Raw genomic sequence first — 14,744 nt, forward strand, 5'->3', positions numbered from 1 at the left:
TAGAAATAAAAAAAAAGTTTCAGAAACTACAGTACAAATATTAATATCAGTTAACACGAAAAAATTACATTACAGCATGTTATACGGGATGCGGAGGAGGGCGCAACAAAATGCATGTTTGTAAGGGAGAATGCATGTCTGAATTTGAATTTCGCACAAAGCTACTCGAGGGCAATCTGTGGTAGCTGTCCCTAATTTAGCAGTGTAAGACTATAGGGGAGGCAGCTAGTCATCACCACCCACCGCCAACTCTTGGGCTACTCTTTTACCAACGAATAGTGGGATTGATCGTCACATTATAACACCCCCACGGCTGAAAGGGCGAGCATGTTTGGCGCAACAGGGATGTGAACCCGCGACCCTCAGATTACGAGTCGCACGCCTTAACATGCTTGGCCATGCCGGGCCATATGCATGTCTGCAAGGGAGAATACATGTTTGTAACGAACAATGTATGTTTAAAAGAAAGTTTCGCATAATTTTTTAAACCATCCTTCTTTTGCATAAAAGAGTTTAAGTATTCCTGAAAAAAACATGTAACAAAGAACGTGAAAATCATCGCTTACTTTTTCTTTCGGCTTAGATAACATGAGGTGGGGCAGTCTGATATTTAGATTTTCTATAGACCAAAACAAAAAAGGTTCTTCGAGGAGAGAGGGTTCTGATATTTTACGTTAGTTGAAACTCCTCCCTCAAACGAACAAAAATTATGTTACAAAAGTTTGTTTGGAATTTCGCGCAAAGCTACACGAGGGCTAACTACGCAAGTCGTCCCTAACTTAACAGTGAGAGGGAAGACAGCCATTTAGCACCACCTACCGCCAACTCTTGGGCTACTCTTTCACCAACGAATAGTGGGATTGACCGTACCTTATAACGCCCCCATGGTTGAAAGGGGGAGGATTCGAGTTTGCGACCTTCAAGTTGCGAGTAAAGATCCCTAACCACATGTCCATGCCTGGCATAATGCGGATGAGCTTTAAAATATTACTATGGCGTTCCAACAGTCGCACCTCCCAAGATTATTTCCCCTCCCCCGAAACATAAACCCAGAATATTGCTTCACCAACTACTACTTGTAAGGTAGCTTAAACTGTCATGCAACCACATTCTTTACTGTTATGTTTCCTTTCAGCTTATTTCTCGCATCATTTTCAGTAGACAATGTATAACACACGTGCAAAGTACATATGAACACTGATAGAAATATACTGACTACTGTTTATGTCCAAACCAGTCGAAACCAAAACATCCTTGAATTAGATTGTAATACAGTCGTTTTCAAAGCTAATATCCTTCTTCTTGAGAGGGGAGGGGCTTGACTACGAACGACAGCTGTCTAGCGTGACTTTACAAAGTCACACCCCGCTGAAATTACTCGGAAACAGCGAAACTTACAAATATGTCGAAAAATCTCATACAAACTCTTCCGGAATAAGAAACCTTTTCTCTGTTCTAAGTAGCGAGTTTGATCCCCGTGGCTAGCACGGTGTAATTAGTCCATCGTTTAGCTTTGTGCTCGCACAAACACACCCAATTCAAAGATTGACAGTTGTTTCTAAAGAGCACTGTGTTCTGTAAATGTTCCCATTGATGTGAATAAAATCTATGTGTAGTTGAGATACAGTGCCCTCTCTCGGTGAGCCAACAGGAAGTTTATGGAATTACAAAGCTTAAATCCAGAGATCGATTCCACATGGTAGACAAAGCGCAGACAAAAACTGGCACAGCGTCGATACCTACTGTTAAAACAATCTAGGTATAGCATTATACAATGAAATACATAAAAAAACACTTTTTTCTAGTAGGCGTAATTATTATGAAAAATGTTCCTAGTGGCTCAGCGGTGAGCCTGATGAGGGTTTATCACGCTACATACCGCATTTTAGTATACCTGTACCCAAACAGCCTATTGTGTAACATTGTGCTTATCAAACAGACATGAAAATTTTACATTAATAAAAGATCCCCACCACCCCACCGAAAAAAATAGGTTTGTAATGATCTATTATGTATTTTTCAAATCTATATCAGGGCTATTTGCATTAATAGTGAAGCTAGAGGGAAGGCAGCTAGTTATCACCACCCGTTGTCAACTCTTGGACTACTCTTTTACCAAAGAATAGTGTGATTGACCGTCACATTATAGCGCCCCCACGGCTGGGTGCGCGACTATGCTCTCGGGAAGGAGATTGCGAGTTGAATGCCCTAACCAGAAAGTTATAGTATTGAGCAATATATGGTGTTCACGTCTGACTGAGACTGACGATGGATGTAGTTCCAGGAGCAGCACACAATATGAAATGTATTACGCACTAACTTTAGGTTTATTGTTCGACTGTTAGCGTGTTGACTGAAAGGTTTAATTCTTTTTAAGCCCGAAGCTACACAATAGGCTATATGTGCTCTGTCCACAATCCAAATTCGACTTTTAGAGTCGAAAGTCTGCACGCTTTTAAATAAGTAACTATAAAGGGATACTTATATCCTTGTATTTAACGACAAGGTTAGTATATCACTTATGTTTGAAAAAAATGTTTGTTTTAGAGATTGGTTGTTACATCAATGAAATGGGAATGTGACTATTCAAAAGTATCAAAGCTATAAAATATTTGAACGTTAATGAAACACAAGTGCAATGCTGTAAGCGCTATAGTATAGAAATCTTTACTCTATTAGCTCCATACGCCTCACAACAGTTAACTAGGAAATGCACAGTCACTGGCTGACATAAAAAACACAAAATCAGCATTGGGAAATATCATGTTTTCAACTACACATACTTAAGAAAAACACTATCATATTTGGTAATTTGTACTTCATTTGCAAAATCTAATTTTAGTGACAAAGAATTCAAGTTAAAGTCAATGAAAGTTACTTTTTTAAAGAGATATTTAACACTGGATACTGATGTGTAGAATAAATACCTTCTTACTTTATTATTACTTGTCAATGTTCAAAAGGGAGATTCAGTAGTAGGTAGACAGATAAATCGCTCTGGTCTTTCAACTACTAAACTGTTTCCAAGATGGAGTACGTGAGAAGATCTCAGGAGGGTCTTTGAACATATTGAAATATTATTTTTAAAACTTTCATGATTCCGGAGAAAGAAATATTTTTAACAAGCATTTTGTTTTTTGATGCAGATATAATTACACATTTTTGTTTGTCCTTGAGGTTGTTTTTTTTTAAAGAACAACTTCAGTGAAAGTAAGGCATCTCACAGTGGCTATTAAGTCCCTTTGTAGGGGTCTTCAAACAATGTGTTTAGGGTCTTGAAGGGCCTCATGTTAAACTGTTTGAGAACTTCTAACTAGCTGCAGTGAGAATAATGTATCTCAGACTTACTATTAAATCCCTTTGTAGGGGCCCTCGGACACGGTGTCTAAGGTCTTGAAGAGATTCAAATTAAAATGCTTGGAAGTTCTTGACCCAAATAATTGGTGAAATTTTAGTTCTTCTCCGAGGACTTCTCATTGTTCTTAAGAAACGTTATTGATACACTCAAACACTTTTGGTATAAAATATAACTGCAGTGCCGATTGAAGAAAGACAGGTATTCTTTTCCCAGGCTTTGATGTGTATCTGTTACAACAGATTTAACCACCAGCAGTTTGAAGATGCTGCCTATACAATTTCATTGGCTTCTACTTAGGTTCCAGTTTCTGATGATCGATCGAACTGTGTGAAGGGCGCCTGGCTCACTGCGACAGGAAAGTGGGAACTTTTTTCAGACCGAACTGGTTATTTACCAGGGCGTCTGATTATAGATCTTCATGCAATATGGTGTTCCCCGCGGTTTTATTATAGCAAAAAGATTTTCTACAAATAAAGTTACAATCCAGTTAGGCTTACAAAATGGCAAATGCGACTCTATAAAACATGGACAAATGTGCCGTTAATAACGAGTTATACACAGTCTAATAACAAGTTTTCAACATTTTGTTAAAGCAAACTTTCAGCTTGTCAGGATATCACATTTTATTGAAAGTTTGTAACCATTTTCGTTAATGCATGATAACAATTAGTTCCTGCGTTAATTAAACATTTTAATATAAATTATTGCTTTTATTTCGCTACTTTAGTTTCTCACTTTAATTTATTGTTGTTGTGAAAAGCTCTGTACATCAAGGGGAATCAAGCTCCGGATTTAAGCATTGTATAAGTTCGTAATCTCACCGCGGTATCACTTTGATTAATTAAAATAGTTCTTACTGTTTAAAATCAGTATCATTTATTTACATAAAGATAAGTTATCACTTATTCCCGTTAAATGTAGATTTACATATTACGTTTTTAGTTCATCACTATTTAAATATATCATTTTAATCTCTTTCATTTTCAGCTAGAGAGATCTCGATAAAACATTGTTTGAAAATAAACAAAGTTAATGAAGAAATCGATAAAATAGCGACGTCCATCTTTTGTTTTTGTGGTGGTTGTGGGTTTCGATTTGTTTACTTATCTAGGGATCGTCAGCTTGCTTGCTTGCTACTCTTTGCTCGGATCATTGCAGAAAAATCATTGAAAGGCAAGGTAATCGATGAATGAGATTCATTCCTGGGAAGAAAAAATACAAGGGAAAGGAGAGAATAAAATTGAAAACTTCATTGATTTTTTTTCTTTTTTAAATGTCTTGGTAAATACGGATGTTTAATTTTGCTATACAGCTTTTTCCAACTACAAATATAAGATGGACAAAATTCGCTACCCATTTCTAGTACGCGGCTTATGTGTTTAGAAGGCGTTTATTTCTGCTTCGATTATATTTATCCATAAAAGATCAATAATGAGTATACAACCTGAAATCCTGACTTTGAATACTAAAGTCTAGCAAGTGTATCATTTCCTATCTGGGCTTGAGAGAATAATTATATGCTGAAATAACAAAAACGAGCGCCTACACGCGTGTGTCTGTATATGGTTGTATTCAAGCATTAAGATTGTAAATCTACTTATCTTCACGTTTACGTATTTTAATTAGTAGACAAGGATTGTAACTAATGTTAATTACGTCTTCTACATCTTCAGTTCATAAGTGGTATGTATTTCACGTAACTTCAGAAGCATCAGAATTATACAAATTTTCGAAGTCTCGATTTTTCACGTACTTTCAAACACATTTTGGTTCAATTAAGAATTTTAGTATTATTATTAAATTATAATCAAATTGTTTGTTTTTGAATTTTGCGCAAAGCTGCACGAGGACTATCTGCGCCAGCCGTCCCTAACTTAGTAGTGTAAGACTAAACGGAAGGCAGCTCGTCATCTTCACCCACTACATGGGCTACTCTTTTACTTTATAACGCCCCCATGGCTGAAAGAGCGAGTATGTTTGGTGATACAGGATTCGAACCCGCAACACTCGGATTATGAGTTGAGTGCCTTAACCATCTGGCCATGTCAGGCCTTTTAATCAAATAAAAACTCCATTACTTTGAATGTATAATGCATACATATATAAAAACCACGAGAACGAGCGGATTGTGAGTAGGAATATATAACCAGCTGAAGCTGATGAGGAATGCATAGAAAATATTAATATTTACCTGTGAAGTGATCAGAGTTATAAAATGGGTGTCTGGGGAGTGAGTATGAAAATTAAATCTTGTCTTTGTGGGGTTACTGAAAATAATCACGCATGTTTGCTGGATGAATAGAGAAATTGGTGCTTATAATTACAGAATAACAGAATATAAATAACACATATCACTGGGGCGACTGGAAACACATAATGTATGTCTGCTGAGCGACTGAAAATGCATGATGCATGTCTGCTGAACTATTGGATATGCATGATGTATGTCCACTGAGCGACTGAAAATGCATGATGTATGTCTGTTGAGTAACTGATAATGTATATCATCGTCCGAGGAGTTACAAAACACGAAATGCACAGCTATCTTCTGCAGAGTGGCCAGAACTGCATAACGTATGCCTTTAATGTGACTAAGTGTTTAAACGTATGGTGACAGAAAAGTTCGTATCTGTGGAGTGATTGAAAATTCGTACTATGAATTCGTACCCTTGGAATAAATAGCAGTGTCTAACATGTGACTGTAGTTTACAAGTGTAGTAATATTATATATTCCTAGTCACTCCACAAATACAAACTGTACATTTTTCTCATCACTTTAAGCGTAAATTATACGTTTCCAGTCAATCTGCACGTATACGTTATGTATTTTTCTAATAATTATAATTGAAGCAAATATTGTACGTTTCTAGTCAATCCACATATACAAGCTATTCATTTTTCTGGTCAGTATATACATATACTTTCTTACATTTCTGTGGTCAATCTACAAGTATACCTTAAATATTTAGTGGCGTAGCTACATCTTATGGGGGCTTGTAGAGAATAATAACATGGGTTTCTCTAACTTTTATTGGGATCCACAAAGAACTGGGGGTAGGGCTTGATCAAGTCAGTAAAACAGGTAATTATGCCCAAGTACACACTTTCAACCGTTCTACAAAGTTACTATATTTACAATCGTCACTCCCCAGACATATCTCCGATCATCTACCTCGCTTCCCTTACATATTTCCAGTCACTCCTCAGACATATATCTCCGATTCTCTACCTCGCTTCCCTTACATATTTCCAGTCACTTCCCAGACATATATGTCTTGTCGTCTCTTTGGTGCACCTTACATATTTCCGGTCATCATCCTGATTCACCTCATATATTTCCAGTCACTCACCAAGCATATATCTCTGATAATCTCCCTGGCGTCCCTTATATATTACCAATCATTCCTCAGACATATATCTCCTGTCGTCTTCTTGGTGCAGCTTACATATTTCCTGTCAGTTCCTAGACAGATATTTCTGGTCATCTCCTTGGCATACCTCATATTTTTAGTCATACACAATAATATGATTCTTCTAAAATCGTCACAACTTAAAGTTTCAGTGTTCACACTTACACTGATACCAAATCACAAAACAAACAGTTTATATGGTTGACAAAATAATCGCTTTGTACTTTTTTTCAAGTGAAAAGAAATATAATAGAATGTTTATGAACACATATCACTTTCTAAATTTACCTCTGATTCACAACGTGTTCTAATTCAAAAGTATGCGTTATGAAATCTAAAGTATTAACTGATAAAAAAACCTTTCAGTTTGCATTCTTATTTAAAGGTATAAACGTTTCCCTGGCGTTCTCTAAAATTAGTTTACGTGTATCTTGTGATCTATTCGAGATGTTGCAACTTCCAAGCTGGAAAGACAGTTACCTAAAACCCAAATAAAAATGAAAATATTAACTACAAAAAATCATACAGTTCTATCATATGGTACAAGTTTAAAATCTGCAAATAATTTTCATATTTACTTGTTAATGTATAATTATAAGAAGTCCTATTTGTTGAACCGTTTAAACAAACGCCTCCCTGTGTCACAATACGTATGTGTCACAATTTCGCGTTTTTAATGAAGCGTGTTATTACTGTAGGGTTTAATTACTTACACGGTGCAATCTTTGTTTCATAAGTAATTGTGAAAAGAAGAAGAAAAAAACATGTTTTCCATTGAAGATTTTTATCAATTAGATGACTTATGTAAGACAACCTGTTGTTTGAAAACTTTGCGAAATCTACAACTGCGAATAAACAACTCACCTAATTTGTAAGCAACCAGCTCTGATGTGATGAGTGCGTAGAGAAATGCAAGCATCGTGGAACGACATCGGAGCCACGAGATACTCGAAGAGAGATTTATAAATCCTACTTTCATGTGAACATGTAGACTATAACATTGCGAAAAGAACAATCTGTGTTACAGCCCAGAGACATTGGGATTGGAGGTCAGTCCTCGGACTCGTCCAGGTTTATTATCAACGACACGAGCACACAAGCAAACCATCGTGTGTCAGAGTGAGTTGTGTCATCTAGCTAGTTGACACCGTTTGACGGTTGTCTGTTGCCAAAATATACCTTTCTTCTTCCTCCCTAGCAGCCCACGATACACCGCTGAGCTTTCATCACTAAGTACGTGCCGAGTAGGGTTAATTGTCGCTCGACAGCTTCCACCTTTCCCATTAGATATGTCGCGAAGATTCAAACGAAAATGACGGCGACTTCCTGTTTGTCGGCAAGAAACTAGAGTGGATTACTTAGCACCCAACAAGGCTGGGAACATTATCTTCTCTTCGGTAACCAGAGACATCTTTACGACGCGAGCTGCGCGTGCTCTACTCCCGTGTGCTTCGCGCTACAAGCTCACCAAGATAGGAACGACAGCGCCTCCTTAACAGTCCGTTTTTCAGAAACGAGAGAACGAGGTTAGTCAGGTTAAAATCTAGAAACATGCATGCCACGGACAAGCGTCAAAGCCGGCGAGCCCGACTACTGTCTCCCACTAGGGGTTATCGATCGTTGGCGTACCACTTACATGGGTTATCAGGTGGGGACGAATCTTGCAGACGTACATGACAGTATAGATACCCCCAGTTGGTTCTGTCTGTAATCCGAAATTTGCTCTATTTCATAGCGCATCAAATGCACACTTGTCTTAAGTTAAAGTCATTTTGGTTTGCAGTTTCTAGCTGCTCTTTGTGAAGAGCTACAAAAAATCACGACGTAAGATAGAGAACAGCAATGCGGCGAAGGCAAAAAAGAAAGAACATAAAAAACACGGTAGTCAAACTAAGCTCGAAGTACAATAATAAATTCATCACAGAAAAGATAAAAACTTTAAATAAAAATCGCTTAATTTTAAAGTATAATTCAGTGCATGCATCAATTAGTTTGTTAAAAAATGACACTTGCTTTATTTCATAAAAACAATAATGCTGTAATAAAAACTAAATAAACAAAAAAGACCAAGCGTTTGGTTAGTGAGCAATTCCACACAAACCTACTTTACGAAGTTTTTATTTAAATGATTATGCTCGTGTACACACAGCTTCAGGCCAGTCAGTTAAAAATAAGTGAATTAATTACTAGTAAATGATCGTGCGAAGTAATCTTTTCTTTTAAGTGTGTGTTTTTTTCTTTTAGCAAAGCCAGAAAGGCTATCTGCTCAGCCCACCGCGGGGAATCGAACCCCTGATTTTAGCGTTGTAAATCCGGAGACATGCCGCTGTACTAACGGGGGAATTTTTCTTTTAAGAAACTTTTAAACTGGCATTTATCACTTACACGTGAGCGGAATGTAATTATATATTGTAATATTATTCACTGGAAATTAAAGTCAGATGTGAAAAAAAAATGAACCACGAATTGTAACGTACATTTTGAATTCGGATTACACGTTTCAATTAGTTTATCACTTAGTTATTAAAAGCTGAAATAAGAGAAAGGCAGATGATGATTTTTTTTTCTAAAACAAACACTAGGTCTGCGAATGAATTAAAAAAAAAGATTGATAAAATGGAAGATAAACATCCATACCAAAGGATAATTATTTGTTTGAAGGTATGAAATAAAGCTACACAAACGTTATATGTGTGAGCTCTGTCCACTAGGGTTGTCGAAACCAACATTCTAGCGTTGCAAGTCTGCAGACATACAGCTGTGCTAGTTGCAGGGAGGAAGGAACCAAGAGAATATCAGTATATATATATAATTTTAATTTGTATGTATTTTCTCAATTATTATCTTAATTACAAATATGACTAAGACCCTTTAATGAACAAGCATGCATAGAAGGAAACGGTTTCAGAAAAAGTCAAATTATATGAACGTGTTAATATATTTTTGCACACAAGTTACATTGAAGGTTCATTGATATCAACATACTGTCCACTTTCAAATTATTTTGTTTATAACAAAAATAATTCACATAATAGTTCAATAGCAAATAAATTTTTAGTTTTCGTCAACGTCTTATAGCCCCTTAGGAATGTAATTGTTAAACTGGTCACTATTAAAATAAAATTTTCCATAAGTTTGTATGTTTCATGTTCTGTTTAGTAAAATTACTAGCGAAACATTTTCAATGCCAACTTGAACTTAAAGCGCATATTTTACAAATAGCTCTCTCAATGCTTCAAATTACTCCATAAAACTAGGGTTCGTAAAAGCCTTTCTTTACGTTGGTACCCTAGTGGTGAGTGTGCCAGACTATGGATTTGAGGATAAATGGATAACGTTTTCGTAACTTAAGAATTTCAGTCCGATAGAGTTACACTTGCTATTATGCTATGATATCAGTTTCAATCCAGTAAGACTGATACGTGTCTTTATATTACCACACCAGTTTAAATCCAATAAGATTGAGATTTGCTTTTATGTTATATTACAATACCAGTTTAAATCCAGTAAGATTGAGATCTGTTTTGTATTATGGTACCATATTTAACCCTCTTGAATTGAACTCTAAGATAGTACTTGTATTTATTATTTATTTATTAATATTCTATATTAATAAGTAAAATAACACAAGATCAAAAGGAAGGACTGCATTGAAGACAGCAAATCCAAACCTCTGACTAATGATATTTTATAATAAATAAAAAAGAAGTCTAAACTAAAATAAATAACGCTGCACAAATAGAAAGGATCCCCAGAGTACAAACTATAATGTGGTATATGAAACGTACCCTAGGTTTTGGAGGTGTCAGAAGAAGTAGGACTCACATTGCAGTAGGAATACACCGTCTATTAATCTTAACCTAGTCTCACATGACAAAATCATAGATAATAACAAAAATAATCAAAACTAAATAATAAAATAATCAACATTAAATATTAGAATAATAAAAGGAAATAGAAATTGGGAGAGCAAGATGTGGCTGTTCAAGCCCACAGTGTCCAATATCTATATCACCCTTCACTGCCTGCAGACAGACGGTTGTTGGAAGACGATTTTTGACCAAAATAAAGAGAAAGAAAATAGTAATAATAAGACACTACTACTTGGGGATAAGAAAGATAAACTTAACTCCTGAAGTTGGCATTCCAGCCTCCATTATGGCGGTAAGGCACTAATTAGTAGCCCCGCATACAAATTTTACTAGTATGAAGAGTCCCAAACAATTATCTAATCTAACTAGTATAACTCTCAACCACTACCAATTTAGTCTACTGTAACTACCAATTTTCTGACTCTAAGCACGCCTTTATATACGATAAAGTGCTCATCTGCATCAAAGTTGTGCCAAGTTGTTTAAATGTCCTTATTAACAACTAAAAATAGTTATCAGAAACGTTTACTCTTAAGTTTTCTTATATTTATCACAGACTATTTTGATAATTTTATATATAGTTTCTTTATTAAATCCATTAAATATTAATTTTTGCATCAATATTTCAACATTAATAATAAAATATTGTAATTTATAGCTAATTTTAGAATATCTGAATAATTATGAAGTTATAATGTTTATAACAGAAGAGTATGGTACATCACTATTAAAGGTAAATTTTCAACAAATTTAATAATTGCCTTAGAAACTGTACTTTGGTTAGGCATAATTCCTGTGTGGTTGCCATATTTTTAAACACTTTAGTTTGTAAGTAAAAAATGAAACAAAATATGCGGGTCGTCGAACTCAAGTTCCTCTCGGTCGTTCGGCTGTTTCCGTGACGTTTTACAACTATGACGTAATAGTTGCCAAGTACGCTTTGTTGCGCGCCGACCATTTTGTTCCTTACAGTGCTGATGTTTTATGTAAATCTATCGGTGCTTTTCTCGGATTACCTACTTTGTGAGACTATCTTTTGTCTTGATATTGCTACTTTATGTTTGTTTTATGATAACATAGTTTACTGCGTTGCTTATGTTTGTAAAAACGGTTCGGCATCGGGCAAAAGCTTCTTTTCGTTTCCGTGCAAGGAGAAAGAACCGGCAAGGTAGCGACAGTGGGTGCGGATGGTCAACAGGAAGAACTGGCATCTTCACACCATGCAAAGCTTTGTCAAGATCACTTTAAACGCTCATGTTTTGTGTCGGATCCCACTGTTTTGGATTCCGTGGGTTTCAAGCCAGGCAGGTTGAGACTGAAAAAAACCATCGGCAGTAGACAGGATCGTTCCCACCATCCTTCCTCGTGTAGAGCTGAGGACTGATCTCAGCCTGCAGCGTACAGTTTCCACCCCTCTGAAGCCATCACGAAAAGAACAAACTTAAAGGTTTGTGTGCACTATAAAGCGATAAACAATAATTAGTATAATATAATAATTTAAAAAGTACAAGTTTTTGAAGAATGTAACTATACATACACATTTCACATTCATGAGCGTGTTTTGCATTTGTGGCACCTGAAAGTCAGTGAAATCTTGATTTCCTACTCTAGGCAGTGGACAAATCTATCCCAAATAGAGTATATTCCAAGTTTAAAAGCTGGTAGATCATTCTGTAAATGTTTTTGTATCATTTTTCCATATGGAAAAGTTTGAAGAATACCATTTCTCACATTTAACACTTCAAGATAAATTGAAATAAGACTATGTCTTGAACATGTTGAAGTAATCAAGTACGTGCTATGTATTTAAAAAAACAACATTGTAGACTTGTAAACAATCAAATATAAACTCCATAACATATTTCCATAACTCATCATAATAAAATTAATCTTAACACAGTACTTTGACATTGTCATATTAAATGTAAATCTCATAAACCTCATAAAGCATGTTGTTTTTATATGTAATCTTATTTCTTCAGTATCACTTACAGTTCCGCTACTCTCGCTCGTGGAACTGTCCTCATCACTAGAACTTGTCTAGTGTCAAAAGTAACTGTTCTAGGTTCGTTCAGAGTAGGTTCGAATTGATATGGCGCTACTCGACACTGTTCAGAACACAAAGTCAAAACAGACTCCGCCTCTGTTTCTCCGTATGCACTGGCCATGTTTATTTACATTCAACGCGTTGGCGTTGGCGGTTTGTTCGGCAACTATTACGTCATAGTACTTTTCCTAGCGGCAAACGTAAACACTAAAACGTTCGGATTGCCACTTGGAAAGGGCTCTTTCTGCACCAAGTTCTATGTTTCATTTATTAGCACATATGTTTAATAAAAAATATGAACCTGCAAAATTAATCAGTATAAGTAGTTCTTTTGACTGCAAAGTTTTCTTTTTCCTGTAAAATTCACCTTTGAAAGATGGTAAACCATATATTAGAAAAGAAAAATATTTTATTCCATCAAAAATATTTAGATTGATATCCTTATCGATTATTTTAATTTCTTAATCTATATAATGTGCCTCTACATTAGATATTGAAATATTTTCAATTTCTAATTCTACTGGGATAACAGTCTCAATAACATTATTTATCTCATGATCATTTATACAAACTAAATCATTTATATATCTGTAAGTTAGAGCACAAATGTCTGGGTTTATGTAATTTTCACTAAACCCATTCTAAAAAAAATAAAGATACAAATTTACAATACAAGTAGAATACTTATCTCCCATTGGAACTACTATTACTTGTTTAAATAACTCCTTATTTAAAAAAACGTATGATTATTATAAATATAAAAACTTAACACATCGTTTATGTTTTTGGAAGTAAATTTTCTTTCTTCTGGTGCTATGAAAGGAAAAAAAAATATTATTTAGTTATTATTACTTATGAATTTCTTCGTGTGAGACTGGCAAACGGAGGTTAAGACTGATAGACAGTGTATCCTCACCACAATGTGGGTCGTATTCATAAGTTACCTCCAAAACCCAAGGTACCTTTTATATCCCACATTATAATATTTACCTTGGTGATCCTTTTGATTTGTGCAGCGTTTTTTATTTTTGTTTGGGCTGTTTCTTGTTTACTCTAAAATACATACATCTATATATATATACACGTAAACACACAGTTGGATACGATAAAAATAAAGAGTGTAATTAACTGACGACTGGATGTAATATATATATGTATATGTGTGTGCATTATCTGTGTATGGTGCATTTATGAGTACGTATTTTTGTATGAGAACAGTAAATATGTATATACGTATGTCTATTTAACTGCATACGTGTCTGATTTGTTTGAATTCGGAAATATTTAACAGACTGAGCATAACGTGCTGTTGATTGTGCATTTTATGAATATTGAGATTCGAACAAAACGAAGACAATTAAAATATTGTTTACGTGTACAAACACAAACACACTGATTGTGATTAACGTTTTAAATCGTAACACACCGACGTTTCTTATCACATCAAAACTGCAATTACTTGGAGATTATTAATGTGAAAGCAAAGCCTCGATTGTGCTGCCTTATTTTGGTGAGAAGGACTGATTCTGAGAAGATTTGAAAACTATAGGTAGCATTTTCGAGATTTATTTGTTTGCCCTTAAACACAAAGCTACACAACTGGCTGTTTATGTTGTGCTCACTACAGGTATCTAAATCCGATTTTCAACATGATAAATTCAGACGTCGCTGAGCTACTGGGGGAGCACAGTAGCTTTGAAATCAATATGTAGTTGCTGAACATGTAAGACCTTTCTCCACATGTCACACATGCGGTGACATTGAGGATTAGTTTATACATATAGTGTGGTTTTAGGGGAAGTAATTAAAGCCAGTTTTTGATTTAAATTTTATTTTACATCAGCCAAGTTCCTATATGTATCACTGGCCTGAATTAATTTTATTGTAATGGAACAGTTCTGAATGTGTAACTGCCAAAAGCTTAAGTTAATTCTACTAGATTAACTAGAAGGAATACCCGCACTGAGGCAGGTATAACTGCTAATTTCTGCGGAAGGCTATTGAGTCTGTGGCCACTTCTGGAATTGCGTGACAGTTCTATAACAATGTACTTTACA

The 14,744-nt window shown here is 35.4% G+C and overlaps 1 protein-coding gene across 3 annotated transcripts in view; it reads right to left on the bottom strand.

Moving 5' to 3' along the window:
* The window catches only part of LOC143238147 (protein kinase C-binding protein NELL2a-like), a 118,404-nt gene extending 109,864 nt beyond the window's left edge, over positions 1-8,540 (bottom strand). The window contains exon 1 of one of the 3 annotated variants that reach the window (XM_076478119.1): positions 7,633-8,532. In XM_076478119.1, coding sequence (XP_076334234.1) covers positions 7,633-7,747 — 115 coding nt within the window. In that variant the 5' untranslated portion in view covers positions 7,748-8,532. Of the gene's footprint in view, positions 1-7,632 lie in introns of all 3 variants that reach the window. The other 2 variants (XM_076478118.1, XM_076478121.1) reach the window with 2 other exon arrangements.
* Positions 8,541-14,744: the final 6,204 nt, after the last annotated feature.

Source organism: Tachypleus tridentatus, chromosome 13, assembly GCF_004210375.1.
Source record: "Tachypleus tridentatus isolate NWPU-2018 chromosome 13, ASM421037v1, whole genome shotgun sequence".
In the NCBI taxonomy this organism is placed as follows: Eukaryota; Metazoa; Arthropoda; class Merostomata; order Xiphosura; family Limulidae; genus Tachypleus; species Tachypleus tridentatus.